This window comes from Colossoma macropomum, unplaced genomic scaffold, assembly GCF_904425465.1.
Source record: "Colossoma macropomum unplaced genomic scaffold, Colossoma_macropomum, whole genome shotgun sequence".
Lineage (NCBI taxonomy): Eukaryota > Metazoa > Chordata > Actinopteri > Characiformes > Serrasalmidae > Colossoma > Colossoma macropomum.
The window spans coordinates 17,588,200-17,604,033 of NW_023494790.1; the positions used below are offsets into that span (position 1 = coordinate 17,588,200).

Here is a 15,834-nt window from a genome sequence, read left to right on the forward strand (position 1 = left end):
CTCACTTGCCTCAGTTAAGGTCATTGTACACGAATCCACAATAAGAAAGACACAGAGCAAAAATGGCATCCATGGGAGGCTTGCAAGGTGCAAATGACTGCTGACCAAAAAGAAGGCAAAGGCTTGTGTCACATTTGCAAAAAACAACTAAATGATAGCCCTATACTTTTGGGATAATATGCTGTGGACTGATGAGTCAAAAGTGGAAGGTGGAATTCTGCTATCTATCAGAAAATCCTGAAGGAGAAAGCCCGCCCGTCAGTTTGTAACCTAAAGCTCAAGCGCAGTTGGGTTATGCAGCAGAACAATAATAGGAAGCACACAAGCAGGTGCACTTCTGACTGGCTCAAAAGAAACAAAATTAGGGTTTTGGAGTGGCCGAGTCAAAGTCCTGACTTGAATCCCATTGAAATGCTGTGGCAAGGCCTTAAAGAGGCAGTTCATGTTCGGAAACCCTCCAGTGCAGCCAAATTATAACAATGCTGCAAAGAAGAGTAGGCCAAAATTCCTCCACAGTGACGTAAAAGACCCGTCGCACGTTATTGCAAACATTTTATTGCGGTAGTTACTGCCAAGGATGGCACAACCATCCTTTGAATGCTACATTTTGTGTTTACTCGTGTTGTCTTTACCTTATATAAAAATGAGTTGGATGCCTTGAAACATTTAAATGTGACAAAAGAAATCGAGTGAGAGGAAAATACTTTTTCACGGCACTGTATATAGGGTAAAGGTTTTGGTAACACTTTATTTGGAGATGATTTGTTTTTTTGGAGATGGTTAATAAACAGATTATTAGTAACACATCAACAACATATCATTTGAAGTAGCAGCAGTGAAGCATCTAAATACATTGAAATAAATGAACATCTTGAAGATGTTCTGTTGATACATTACTTACATTAAGTAGATATATTGTTAATATGTTACTTCCATTACCCAAAACACTAACTCTGGGCCTAATCCTAACCCTAACCTTAACCCCAACCCAAAACCTAACCCTCACCCTCATATGTTTTTGACATGTTACTGATAGTCTGTTCAGTGTTTGTTTCATTGAAAAGGACCACTCAAAATAAAGTGTCGCCAATGTTTTTATAAATGTTTTTGGGATATTCACAGAAACGTCATGTAATTTACTGCTGAACAACTGACGGTCTAACCTTGATAACTGGGTGACCAGATTATCCTGAAATGTTCAACCCTATCACATTCCCCTCCCTCACAACTTCACTACGATGATGTTGCATCTCTCAGTGTGATTTGGCACTACAAAACTAAAAATGTGGGAAAATCTGTTTATTGATTAATTAATTTCTTTATTTATTTATTTTGGGAGAGCACTACATAATCAAAACTATGGAGAGCAATAAAGATTCCTTGATACACACACACACAAAAAAAATGTCACCATGTCCATTTTGCTCTGATCTCTTATAATGACTCATAGTGCATACTCTACCATTCAAATGTTTAGATTTACTGTTCAGAATCAATGTTTTGTGCATTGTAAATCCTCTTTGGTTACAGACAAGTGTAGCTCAAATTATTTTTTGTTCTAGGCAACTTCACAGGTTTCAAACAATGAGTAGGACACCAGAAAGCTATAAATAAAAATAAATAGATTTTAGATGTATCTGAAACGATGAATGGAGCTGTAGGTGATTCTAAAATGCCTGAGAAAGCTGTATAGCATCTAGAATGAAGTTATAATGCAATGGATACCCAGAATACATATTTTAACATATGGTGGAGATCAAATCGCAAGCAAGTTAAGATCGCTTTTTGTTTACTGCATTCTTGAAATATTGCATAAAACATGTAAGAATGTATTTTAGTAAATTGTTTGTAATGTTTAAATCATGCGTAAAATGTAAATCATCTAAAATATCTAAAATATAAAATAATTGTTTAATAAAAAATGCTAATATGACACTTTTTATACTTTTGATCAGCAGTGTGTGTTTGAGAGGTGGAGAAAGAAGAGAGAGTGATGTCTGAGGGTGAAAATCACTGTGGGCTGTGAACAGGACTGTGATCAGTGTGATTAGAGGTGATAGAGTGGTGGAAATTTCCCCTCAAACAGCTCACGCTCAGTGGGGTAGCTATCCCTCTCTCTCTCCATCCCCCTCTCCCTCCAACCCCCTCTTTCCCTCCCTCTATTCCTGCTCTTCTTGGTGCAGTACTGCAGTCATCATACTGCATTACCTTTTTCAGTGCCACCAGCCCACATCCTCTGGGGAAGACCCCCACTCCCTAATATTATTCCCACATGCAGCACTAGGCTTGTTACAGTGTGTGGCTTTATGGACTTTCACAGGGTGTGATCTGACAGTTACCCCACTGTTGACTTTTCCAAAATACATATTAAAATTCATTGCAATCTATGTGTTATTTTTTTTCTTAAACCAGTACTTCTCCATTTATTTGAGCTGAAACTCCCTCCCTCTTGACTCTGAAACACACTACTGCAGGCTTTGTCACATTTCCACATATGTACTTTATGTAGCTGGAAGATCGGCTCTTGCAGTCCACTTCTGTTGGAAACGTGCTGTAGTTCTACCACCACTGCTACTCCACATGTTCCAGGTCGTAGTAACATTATCACACAGTGAAATTAGAAATTAGGGATGCACCAATAACAATTTTTCCCTTCCAGTACTGAGTACTGATACCATGTACCGATTGATACCAATACTAACTATATGTGTATACAGCGTGTCCCAAAAAAATTTACATCATTTCGTAGTCTAATAACATAGCCAATTCTCCCTCAAATGATCTCAAATTTTAACAAAATGTGTAAAAACTAATTTTCAATGTTTTTTTTTCATGTTGAAGAATGGTGTTCACTAGAAATGAAAAGGCATTCTGTGTGTTAGAAACACAGTCAAACAAGAGTGTGCAGCGTGTGCTCAAACACAGTCAAACAAGAGTGTGCAGCGTGAATTTTCGAGATAATTCAATAAAAATGCACCAACTGGAAAGAAGATTTGGACATGGCACAAAAAATTCAAAGAGGAAGGCTATCTGTGCAGGGCAAAGGGATCTGGACAACCACCGGTATCGGAAGAGATTATATTTGTGAAGCTTTGTGAAATCGGTTATAAAATCTACATCCCTCTGAATTTCTTGTTCAAATTTTCATAAATAAATCTTATATTGTTCAACATGAAGCCTATTTAATTTTGTTTGCCTAGGACATGTAGCTAGATATTCACATCTCAAATGATGTCAATTTTTTTGGGACACCCTGTATATATATATATATATATATATATATATATATATATATATATATATATGTATATATATGTATATATATATACCTATTGCTAACAGGTGTATACAATCAAGCACACAGATATGCAGTCTAGACAAACACTGGGAGTAGACACTGGGAGTAGAATTGGCCGTACTAAAGAGCTCAGTGACTTTAACTGTGGCACTGACAAAGGATGCAACCTTTGCCACAAGTCAGCTTTCTGAAATTTCTACCTGCTAGATCTGCCCCTGTCAACTGTAAGTGCCATTATTGTGAGATGGAAGTGTCTAGGAGTAACAACAGCTCAGCTATGAAGCAACACACAATGCAAACTCAGAGTGGGATCGCCGAGTGCTGAAGCACATAGCACATAAAAATCGGCTATTCTCTGTGCAGTGCCAAGTATCGACTGGAGTGGTGTAAAACATGCTCCTGCTGGACTCTGGAGCAGTGGAAACGTGTTCTCTGGAGTGATGAATCAGGTTTCACTCTCCGGCAGTCTGATGGGTGAATCTGAGTTTGGCGGATGCCAGAAGAACGCTACATACCAGAATGTTTAGTGTCAACAATAACATTTGGTGGACAATAGACATGGTTTGTCAAGATTGTTGTGAAGGAACTCCAGTGGCCTGCACAGAGCCCTGACCTCAACCCTAGTGAATATCTTTGGGATAAATTGGAATGTTGATTGTGAGCCAGGCTTTTTTTTATCAAACATCACTGTCTGACCTCACAAATGCTCTTTTGACTGAATGGGCGAAAATTCCCACAGACACACTTCAAAATTTTGTGGAAAGCCTTGCCAGGAGAGTTGAGGCTGCCATAGCCACCCAAGAGGGACAATTTCATATTAACACCCATGGTTTTGGACGGGGATGTCCAACAGGCTCATGTAGGTGTGATGTTTAGGTCTCCACAATGCAAAAGGCAAAAACATTCTTTACTTTTAATGTAAGTCAATGTAAAGAGATTTCTTTCCATTTCAAGCAATTGCGGAGTGTTTCTGTAGGTCTATTCATCATAACAGTTTTATGCAATGTGAAGGGCAGCTGCTGTGCTTAAATAATGTAGAAAAATAAAAATTGTAGATACTTTTTTTTGGACATGTGATAAGATAGTTTGAGTGTAACTGATTACCATTTTTGTTAATTCCTGTTAATCTGGTCAAATGCATGTGTGTGTCCAGCGTATAGGTGAAACTGCCCTGTTATTGTTGCCTTCACAGTAGAGAGTAATGTCAGTCCATTAGCGCTGCTTATCAGCCTGTACGGAGATGAGTGTGCATTCTCTTACAGCTGTTGTTCAGGGAGGTTGATAGCTCGCCAATACTGATGGACAGCAGCGTGTATTATCTTGACGCTTTACACAATAGGTTATAATTGAAGGCTTGTCTTTTCTGTACAGAACAATTCAAGGACAACTACGTCTTTTATGACTCAAGACAGCATGCATATGTCTTTAAGTGGATGACTTACACTCTTTGTCATGGTGTAGCTTTGCACACTATTGGCATTTTTTCTAGTAGCTTTATGGGGAGCCACCTGGAATACTTTTACAACAGTCTTGAAGAAATTCACACATTTTCTGACTGCTTGTTGACTGTTGAAAACTGTTCTGAAATATAATATGTGGATATTTGTAAACATATTTGCATATACCATATACATTTAGTATGTATATAAGTGATTGAAACTGGCCTAGTTGTTAACATTTACATATAAAGTTTGAGAAAACAAATGCAGAATATACAATCAATCAGGTGTTCAGTTCAAACTTTTGACTAGTACAACATATGTATGGGTAAATTGTGTAGTTGCTGTGGTGTTTTCTCAGTGAGTCAGGAATGTTAACCTCACGCAGTGAGTGTCTGTGCTGGATTGTATGTGTACAGTGCTGCTTAAGTAAGCCTTACACTGTTTTGTCTGGGCTGTTTGTCGTTGCAGAGCATCTTTGCCCAGTTCCAGTTCAGCAGTGAGAAGGTGCTGCCGTCGGATGCTCTTCGCAGTGCTCTGGCCAAAACCTTCCAGGATGAGCAGCGCTTCCAGCTGGGCATCATGGATGATGCTGCTGAGTGCTTTGTAAGACTCTTTATCCTCTTCAGTTCCATATTTCCATAAACAGGATTCCCACACAACCTGGAAAACTTGGAAAATCTGGAAATTTGTAGATCAGTTTTCCAGTTACAGAAAACATCTAGAAAATAAGAAAGCTGATAAAATGTCCTGGAAATGAGTGAAGTTTATTACTGAAGTCTTGGAAAGTGTAAAGAGATTGGCAATTGTGGATCATTTTAAGAGACATCAAGTGTATTGTCACTGTCTGGACAAATACTTGTACCTCCTTTGTTTATTTTTTATTTTTTTTACATAATTTATGCAAAACAGACCAATAGAAATGGTCCAAAATCACTTGAAGTGAAATCTTTTTACAGTAACCCCTTAAAATCCCAGGCGTATTATATACAAAGGCTTATTATTCAGTAACTACAGGGACTTCAGTGCAAACTGGCTGAACTATTCTTACGTTATAGAATTGTGTAATTGTGTAAATAATTGTGTTTTATGTTATACTGTTTAAATCTCTATTTTCTTTGACTCCTTTTTCATCCCTTCTTTCTCCTCTCCTGACTTGCAGTATTCTCTCTCTCTCTCTCTCTGCACCCTCTACTTCCTTTTCTTTCTTTAAATCGGTCAGTCTTGATCTGAGATCTAACAGATGTTATTCATCATTTATGTATTGCTGTTTGTACATATACGTATGTGGATAGTTTTAGAAGTGTTGGAGAGCAGTGTGGGCAGCTTTAAGACCACATAGGGAGTCTGAAAAAGTTAAGCTGATGTAAGTGATGTTTAACTCAGCTGGGTAGTTAGCAGGTAGTTAGCAGGTGATGCCTTTTTATAGCGAAGGGCGTAATTGGGTCATTTTCACACTTTAATGAGATTGTTCTTCGCTGATGTGAGACAAAGCTGGGCTTAAACTACCTCTTCTAGTTTAAAGCTTTCTCTTTAAGCAAATTAAGCTTTCTGTGCATATTAAGGAGTGACAAAAATGAAATACAAGGTGCTAATGATGCAAAACACTGTGATTATGTGATATAAAGGGATGTGTTAATTATGAATTGGATGGTCAATTTAGATGTTTTGGTTCCAAAATGAATACTTTTTGGAGTGCTAAGAAAATAATATAGATATAGATACACATAGATATTTGTGATAAGAACAGTGGCAGTGCTGCCTTGAGAATTACACCATGCCCTGTAAATGTTATGTCTGCACTAATCAGCACTCAAACCTTTGAACTGTTTAAACCAAAAAGAGTTTCAATATATTCTTTTAACAATTGAAAAAACGAAAACTGACAAATTATTATTTAGGCAAAAACCTGCGTTTCATACCAGGGAAAACACTGTGATGAACATGAAGCTGAAAAAACAAAACAAGAATAATTGTCTGTTACATGTTAACAAAACTGTTTACTTCATATGCAATTTTACTTCATATGCATGCAAACTGCCATGTCAGACATTTAGTTTTACTTCATATATGTGTAGTTTGTATCTACAAACACACATAGATTCACAAGATCGTGCTGGTGGCTTTATACTGACCTGCGAATACTCTGATTATCATTCAAATTGCGAAGTAATAACTAAGCTGATCCATTAAGAATGTACATTTCAATCTATGCATTTTTTAATTGAGTAATTGATTTTACCTTAGTGCTCGTGACAGCCCTGAGAACTGCTCAGCTAGTGCGCATTGTAGTCAGTGTAGTTACTGAATTATAAACCTTAGGAGATAATTAAGGCTTATTAGCTGGATTGGTTTTACCTGGAGAGGTGCTGTAATTTGATTGACAGTCGCCGAGATCTGTGATTTTAATCCAGTACGAATTTGCAATGTCCATTTTTTTTCACAAGTCTGCTAAGTCATTATTCCAGAGTAAATTACCTTCTGTAATTTGCTGAATCTGGAGCTCTCTCAGTAATAGCTGTCCTGTTCGAATCGACTGTACAATAATGTAATAAAAAACCAAGCAGACAGAGGTCACGAGAAGACAAGACTGTTAAAATGGAGTCTGACTTGCACAGATTCTTTATCCTCAAGTTCAACACAGGGCTAGTGTGACATTTTTGGTGATGATCTAATCTAAAGCAGAAGGAAAATTAATGTGATTCCTGTGTCATTGAGTGGCATTTGATAAGTTGAATGAGCCCACTTTCCTAGCATAAAGCACCTCTATGTGGTGTTAACTGGAAGTTGGTGTTGTTAGTTTGGACATGCTTAATTTTAACCTCAACGTTGATGTGAACATCTGCACAATGGCGTTTCAATCTGGTCTGTCTGGGGGAATTCCACAGGTATCTTATTCAGTGCTAATCGGCCAGTGAACTCTCTTACAGATTACATTACAGGACCTCCTGTCTTAAAACTATTCCAGCTCAAATAGAGATGCTTGATCAACATAAACCCGAGTATTACAAAATGTACCAAAAGCCTTATTAAAAGCTCTTAATGTGAGCAAATCCTTTGCAAGTATTTAATGAATTGAAAAGTAACAGTGAAAGATGGCAGTGTCCCCAAAGTTTTGTTAGGGTGTGCGTGGAGATAGGTGTCATGGTCTTGATTGGGGTTAAAAGACCCCTGGAGCTGTGGTCTATCACTGAATCGATCACTCCTGATAGCTTTAACAGGTATTTTCTCTCAGTCCTGAATGCACTGCCCTGGCCTCCTCTCTAATCCACAGACCTGATTATTCACCTGTACTTGATTAAGGCACATGGATTCTGTTTGCCTAACATTTATGGCCTTAGAGGACACGCTGCTTAAACATCAATACAGATAATTGCTTTTAAGCAAATAAGCAATTGAACGATCATTCACTGCTGAGCAGCTGGGCTGTCCAATCAAGATAGCGCGCTGAGAGAGCCTCTGATTGGCTCAGTCTTAACTACCCATTTATATGCAGCCAGTACTGTATATGTCAGGACTTTTACACTATAGATTTGAGAGAAGCAGCAACGCTTTCTCTCCAAGGTCACAAAAGACAAGATCATCAAAGTGTTATTTAGTTCAATTGGCAGCTCTCGAGTAGCTCTGTAGCACAGAGCCGCTTTCTGTCTCTGAGCCCCGGCTCGTTATTTTTAGCCGAGGAGCTGTTGAATGTAGCTGCTGCTGTGAATTCGGTCTTTATTTGACTGGCTCATTTATGAGGCAGAGGCAGGCGTGGGGCCAAGCACTCGTCATGCCCTCCCGGCACGCGGAGGAGGCGGGAGGCTGCACATTAGCGAGCACTAACTCTTCATTTCCGCTCCTCTCCTCTCTTCTCCTCACGCGCTCCACACATCTGCACCGCTGCGGATGAGAGAACTCCATTATTGTCTGAGCAGGAAATGACACGCGCTTTAGGTGCCGGCGCTGTGATTTTCCATGCACTCTGTGAAGTGAGAGTAAAGTCAGGTCAGCCTGTGTCTGCAGGAGTGGACCATCCACTGTGTCTAACAGGTGATGAATAATGTGAGTCCTGCATGTGAACTGACCGCTGGGCTGGGAGTGTAGAGCTCAGTGCAGGATAATACAGAGGGCGTGGACAGACAGATGAAAGAGGAAGAGGTGTAGATGAAGAGTCTCTTGTCCTCCTCTCTCTCTCTCTCTCTCTCTCTCTCTCCCCATTTTCTCTCTGCCCTCTCTCTCACTATCGCTCTCTCTCTCTTGCTCTCTTTCTTTCTTTCTTTGTTTCTTTCTTTCTTTTTTGCTCTCTCTATCTCCATTTCCCTTCTTTGTTACTCTTCCCTTCTCCTTTTCCCTCTTCTTTCTTTCTTTCTTTCTTTCTTTCTTTCTTTCTTTCTTTCTTTCTTTCTTTCTTTCTTTCTTTCTTCCCTGTTTGTTTGTTTCCTTTTTTTCTCTCCCCTTCTCCTTTCCATCCTTTCTTCTTTCTTTCTGGCTCTCTCCTTCTCCATTTCTTTCTTTCTTTCTTTCTTTCTTTCTTTCTTTCTTTCTTTCTCTTTATGTCTCCCCCCTTCTCCTTTTCCATCTTTTCTTTCTTTCATTCTTTCTTTCTTGCTGTCATTCTTGCTTTCTCATCTTCATTTTCTTTCGTTCTTTCTGTCTTTCTTAAGTTCTCTCCCCTTTTCCTTTTCCTCTTTTCTTCTTTCTTTCTCTCTGTCCTTCTCAGTTTCCCTTCTTTCTTTCTTTCTTTCTTTCTTTCCCCTTCTCCTTTTCCATCATTTCTTTCTTTCATTCTTTCTTTCTTACTGTCGTTCTTGCTTTCTTCTCTGTCTTCATTTGCTTTCTTTCTGTCATTTATTCTGCCTTTCTTTCTTTCTTTCTTTCTTTCTTTCTTTCTTTCTTACTTTGTCTCCCCTTCACCTTTTCCTCTTCTTTCTTTCTTTCTTTCTGGCTCTCTCCTTCTCCATTTCTCTTCTTTCTTTCTTTCTGGCTCTCTCCTTCTCCATTTCTCTTCTTTCTTTCTTTCTTTCTTTCTTTCTTTCTTTCTTCACGCTGTATCGGTGTGTCAGGCACCAGCAGTGTGATCGATTGATTTTAAATTTGTTCAGCCAGGGAATCAAAATGACTTATGAAATATAGATGTGTTCTTTTCCCTTGATCAGATTAACGTGAAGTGAGTGCTGACAGTGAAAAATGAATAAACGAAGCAGACCGCACAACTTGCTTGACATGCACAGATACACAACTCTCTCACACACACAATGTGCAGCCCATTACAAAACATCTTAGACGTCTTAGAGACCCCTGACAGTTCAGGCAGACAGTAAGCACACACACACCCTCCTACAGAGAGAAATGACAGATGTCCTTTTTCTTTATAGGAGAACCTCTTGATGCGTATCCACTTCCATATCTCTGATGAGACTAAAGAGGACATCTGCACAGCCAAGCACTGCATCCCTCACCAGAAGTTCGCCATGACTCTGTTTGAACAGGTCAGTAATGGCTCTGTGTTTCTTCTTTCATTACTCTTCCTCCCTCTTCTTAGCAGACTCCTAACGACAGATGAGCTCTCTGTGATAGGAAGTGGTGAAACACATCTCTTTGGAATCATATGCTTGTGAAGATGGGTTTAGAAATCCAGTCATCAGTTTAACTTTTACAAGTATGTAGTTATTATTGTTTTCCTGTGTGTTTGTACATCTTGTACATAGTAACGACCCAATATAAAGATGTATGGCTGTATTTATAGCAAAGTGACAATAATGTCTTTAGACCTCTAAGAGTTAACCTGATAACTGGAAATCTAATTACCTAATAATTACATTACCAATACAGTTATGTAAAGAATTAATTTAAGAATAACATTACATACTGTGTAGACAGGATAGAGACTGCACTTCCAAATTCTGAAATGGCAAAAACTGCCAAAATTTACGCCCTTAAATGGTCAGGGCTTGCCGCCGGGCCCAACACACGTCTATCACGTAAGAATAGCTTAACCAGTTTGCATTGAAGTTCCCGTAGTTACTGAATATTAAGCCTTAGTATGAAATAAGCCTGGAAATTTAAATCATAATAAAATACCTGTTCTTGAAAGCACCTCTTCCTACTTACAAACAAGTATTGTTTAAAGTTTAAAATCTGCACAGAATTTTTCCAAATAGTATATACTTCAACCTGTAATTTCTTCAAAGGAGAAGAGGAAAAAAACCTATCTGCACAGAAATAAAATCGCAGAGGAGAACCTCTAAAAACAGTTCCCCTAAGAATCAAACAAGACACATGACAACACATGCTGTCTTGTGTCTGCAACAAGTCTGATTGACTGGTGAAAAGCTGTAGTTAAATATCGCAAGTTTATTGTGGAAATTAAATGTTCTAGCAGACTGTGTATGGAGAAGAAAGCAGTCTGGAGTTCAAGATTTAATTCCAAACTTACTCTTATACTTATACTACATGTGACTGTATATTATCACTGATGTAACAAAACATCTTCAAAATTTTAGCTTTACAAGAGAAGAAACGTTATGTAAATTAATGTGAAGAAACTTTTTTGGAAGTAATTTCGGAAAAATTCTATTGGTTACAATGTAAAGGGAATTTTCCTTTTTTAAATGCTTAAAGAATAGAAAAATATTACTGGATTTGACATGACAGTGACCATACACAATCATATGCAAAATTAGTAAAAAAAAGTACACGTCCTCTACAGAGAACAAACATTTTTTTTATTTTTCAGTATGTCTGTAAATAAAATTTACAAATAATTCTAATTTGCTGAAAAATGTGATTATTAAGTATGTTCTCTGTAGACTCACTTAGAAATTCAACAAAACATGTAATTTGACTGACAGTGTTAAAACTTTTGCATGCAACTGTACATCTGTGTCATCTTCAAAATTCAAATGAATATTCAAGACCGTTTTGTCCACAAAGTTTTGTTCTCCAAGGTACAAACATGTTGCTGTACCCTCAAAGGTACAGCAGTGGTCTTAAGGTCCAATTGTGCACCTTAATTGAGGTTTAAAGGTACACTGTATTCACTTTCCCAGAGTAAAGGGACATATTAGTGCCTTTTTATAAGCCTAACATTTTAAATAGAAAAAGGCGAAAGTCAACACAGGCTGCATGGAATCAATACAGCTTAAAAAAATAAACTTCAATGGAATGTGGTATAATTATGTTCCCTGTATAAACATATTGAAGATGTGCCCTTAAGTTTGTATGTGATTGTTCATTTCTCTGCTGTCCTGCAGTGTGTGTGTAACAGTTGTGGAGCTACGTCGGACCCTCTCCCCTTCATTCAGATGGTACATTACATCTCCACCACGTCTCTCTGGTAAGTGGAGCACTGTGCTTTCAGCCCAGTCACATACACCCACATGCCCACTCACTCACTCACTCGCACAGCAGGTCATTCCAGCGGGAGCCGCATTTCACTGTTACTGGTTCAATTTAGCATGTGCAGCAGAAATGATTGGGTCTGTCACTGTTCACGATGACCCATGTGTAGACGTGTGCAGCGCAGGTGAACTGTGCAGATTGAAGAAATGGCACATTATGGCTGCTTTTTTGTCGGTGGAGTGGGAGTGAAAGCTGTGGGGTAGAAAGGATGGACGTTTTGGACAGAAGCTGGACTGTGAAGGGAGGGTGGAGGAAGAGAACCCTGGTCAGATATCTGGCACGCATCCAGAAATGAGATGGGGCTCTGAATCATATGTTATTAACTTTCATTGCACATGTCAGAGCTGTGAGAGACATGCAGTAGAGTAATGTAAAGAAAGCCTGCTGGAAGAACTCTCTTATCAACACACTTGCCTACATACTCACTCAGTCCTACACACATATTCACTCACTTGCTCACTCACTCACTACACTTCGCTTGTGCTCAGTCCCAGTGGCATGATTAATTAGGCAAAGGGGCACAAGAAACTGATGAAGGAACACAACTACCCCTTCGCCCAATAGGCAAATGGAGATATAGATTTTTTTATAGTCGATCATTTGATGACAGCTTTACCAAATGCACTTCATACACTTCACTCATACACCAGCATGTTAAAGAGATGCAAAAGTTTGGGCTCCCCAGGTCAAATTACATTTGGTTGATTTCCTAAGTGAAAACAAATTTAAATCCTCTTCAGTAAACAAACTTATATATGGCATTTTCTGCTAAGTTTAGGGACCAGGAAGGACAAGCGGCTTAGAAAGTGTGTGTATACATATCGCCAGCTGTCCAAAGAAAACCATTTATCTCCATTTTTGTCAATTTTTATTTTTCTACATCATTTTAACACACCAGCTGTCCTTTATGTTGTGTAACAATTTCATGATGAATGGATTAATAGAAATGCTCTAAAAGCACTTGGAATAAAATCTCTTTACATCGACTTACATTAAAAGGTAATTGTTTTTGCCTTCTCTTGTAAAGTTACTATTTTGGAGATTGGGGATGTATTTCTATCATACATTTTAAGTACAGCAAATAAACAGTAGTTGTGCATTGTGCAAGAGACAACAAGAGAGGGCTAAAACACACCCATAAGAGACACACTCGGGGTGACATTAGTGGCTTGTTGATTATTGTATAGTTATAAGATATAAACTGTAAAAAGTGACAACAAGGCTATAATTAAAACATTTAACCAAACAGTAACATGAGCTCAAAACTTACGACAAGCGTTCAATACATCAACAGAAAATGAACCAAACTGAAAATGATAGCACATAGCAAAACCCACAAATACAGTTTAACTAGTAGGCTACTGTGCAGAACAAAATGTAAGGGGACAGAGCATTCCAACTGAGGGAGCATCATCCCCCTTCCTTTGCCACCAGTAATCCCCCCTGTGTCAGTGCTGGTCCTGCACTCTCAAATGCTATAGCTATACTGCTAGCTGCCATTATGGCATTAGCTCGGACTTCCACAGACCTGCTGAGGCAGTGCCGTTTTGTATGATATGTGCACACACCCACACCATAAATTTCCTGGTGAGAGCTCGCTGCTTGACTTAATCAACGGCCGTTAAGGGACTCCTCTAAGGGCCCTCCATGCAGGTGTTAAAATAAGCCATTTTCATTTATCAGCTATCTTGGAATGCAGAGCCACTCATTTGTGCTGTATGCCTGCTAATACAGGATCTGACCCTGCCCCCTGTTTCAAAAAGTGGACCATTGTTTCCAGAGTCCTTGGACGGTGGTCAGTGAGAGGACATGCACAGTGTTCCCCACAGAGTGACTGACCCAGTCCCTCAGTTGTATCCATTCTGTTGGACATCAAGGAGAGGCTCTAGTATACTGTCATGTGTGTATATATATATATATATATATATATATTCCTTAACATAGAAAAAGTGATAAAGGTGCCATAAAAATTGCCATAGAAGAACCAGTTTTGGTTCCAAAAAGTACCTTTCAGTCATAGTTGTATATGAGATGTGCAAGCGGAAAAAACAGTTTTCAAGTTAAAAAAGCTCCACTTAATATAAAGACTCTATACCAGTTAAAAGTTTTTCCTAGAACCGTTCTTCCAAGAACCTTTATTTATAAGAGTGTAGCTGTGGATGATCCTTGTTTGCTGTTCCGCAATGGTAAACAACACTAGATGTTGACCCTGCTCTCGATGTTGAGTGCCTTGCTTCAGTAAAGCTAGTTAAGCACTGAAATCTATATATTCATCCAAGTGTCCTCACCATCGATGACAGGGCTCAAAAGTCTGAATCACGTGAAAAACATCAAGGGGGCTATTCAGAGAGGCTATAAAAGCCTTTTATTGGAGAATCCCATCTTTTAACCTCTGTGACAGACTTGAGCAGCAAAATACATTCATTGCAGTCTTCCAAGCATGGTGGGCAGTAGAGGTGCCTGATTTGTGCTTTGCTTTGAGTTTGATTTGCAGCACAATCACAAACACCCCAGCATACACCTCCATACACACACACACACACACACACACACACTCATACCTCTACCTTTCTATATCTAGCCCACCCTCCTCAACAAACACAAACCACAGACACACACACACTGCAGGAGATTGCATGGCTGGCCACGTGTGTGTGTGGCAGTAAGTGATAGTACAGAGTGTTCCCTCCCTCCTGTGTGCTAGATGTCTGTCCCCCTGCTTCCTGCCTGTGGCGCTCACACAGGAGACTTAAAATGGCCAAACACACATAAACACACACACACACATACACATGCGCCAGAAAGCAAAGACTTTGCACAAGTCTCAACTCCTTTTTTGGTGTTACTTAACTAAATGAAATCTGCTAAACTATGCTTGCTTACAGTGTATTAGTCAGTGCATTGCCTGCATTTTTAGGCCTTAGAAAATGATGCCTGAATTTGTTGATTAACCCTTTAACCCCTCCACAAGTACTGTCCCACTGGAGGGATTTGCAGTGGCTGGTCCCTAGATAGTACCAAGCGTGCGGCATGACTTAATCAGTTGCCGCTAAAGGGGAATTTCACCGATTCTTCAAATTCTACCATAGAGATGCAAACAAAGTAATTTAAAGTGGTTTGATGTGAAATTCTCCATTCTAGAGAAACTCACCGAGTTAGATTTTTGTTTACGTTGGTGGTGACAGTAACCAGGGGCCGCAATGTCTACAACTCAAATAAAGCCATTTTATTTGCTATCCAAAGCAGCCAGTGAAACTACTTATGTCTTCTGAGCTTTAATGTGTAATGTTGATGTTGATAAAATAGTGGTAAATCTGAAACAAATATATTTTCTTTGGAGACTGTTTTGCCTTACAGTGCCCTGCATGTACTTCTCCACCAAGAATAGATGTCTTAGACATCAGGCAGTGTATTCATAACCATATCATGTAGTAACTTTCTGTGATGGAGCTTTTAGAGGCGTTAAATGCTTTAGACGTCTGGTTCCTATCACCACTACTGTGAACAACTCTGACTTATTAAGTTTCTCTAGAATGGAACATTTTACCTCAAACCCCCCTGAATGACTTTGATCTTAACCCTATAATTATGCTGAAATTTGGAAAATGTGCTGGAATTCCCCTTTATATTGCACCAGTTTTGGCAGTGTAAATGCAGTGTTAGATACATATTGTGCAGCAGGCTAGCCAAAGTTTAACTAACTTAACCTAATAC

The 15,834-nt window shown here is 39.0% G+C and overlaps 1 protein-coding gene across 1 annotated transcript in view; it reads left to right on the forward strand.

Annotated features, from left to right (window-relative positions):
• LOC118809256 (inactive ubiquitin carboxyl-terminal hydrolase 54-like) overlaps positions 1-15,834 on the forward strand; it is a 131,595-nt gene that overhangs the window by 85,860 nt on the left and 29,901 nt on the right. Inside the window, exons 4-6 of the mRNA XM_036572394.1 lie at positions 5,209-5,343; positions 10,095-10,208; positions 11,973-12,055. Coding sequence (XP_036428287.1) covers positions 5,209-5,343; positions 10,095-10,208; positions 11,973-12,055 — 332 coding nt within the window. The remainder of the gene's footprint in view (positions 1-5,208; positions 5,344-10,094; positions 10,209-11,972; positions 12,056-15,834) is intronic.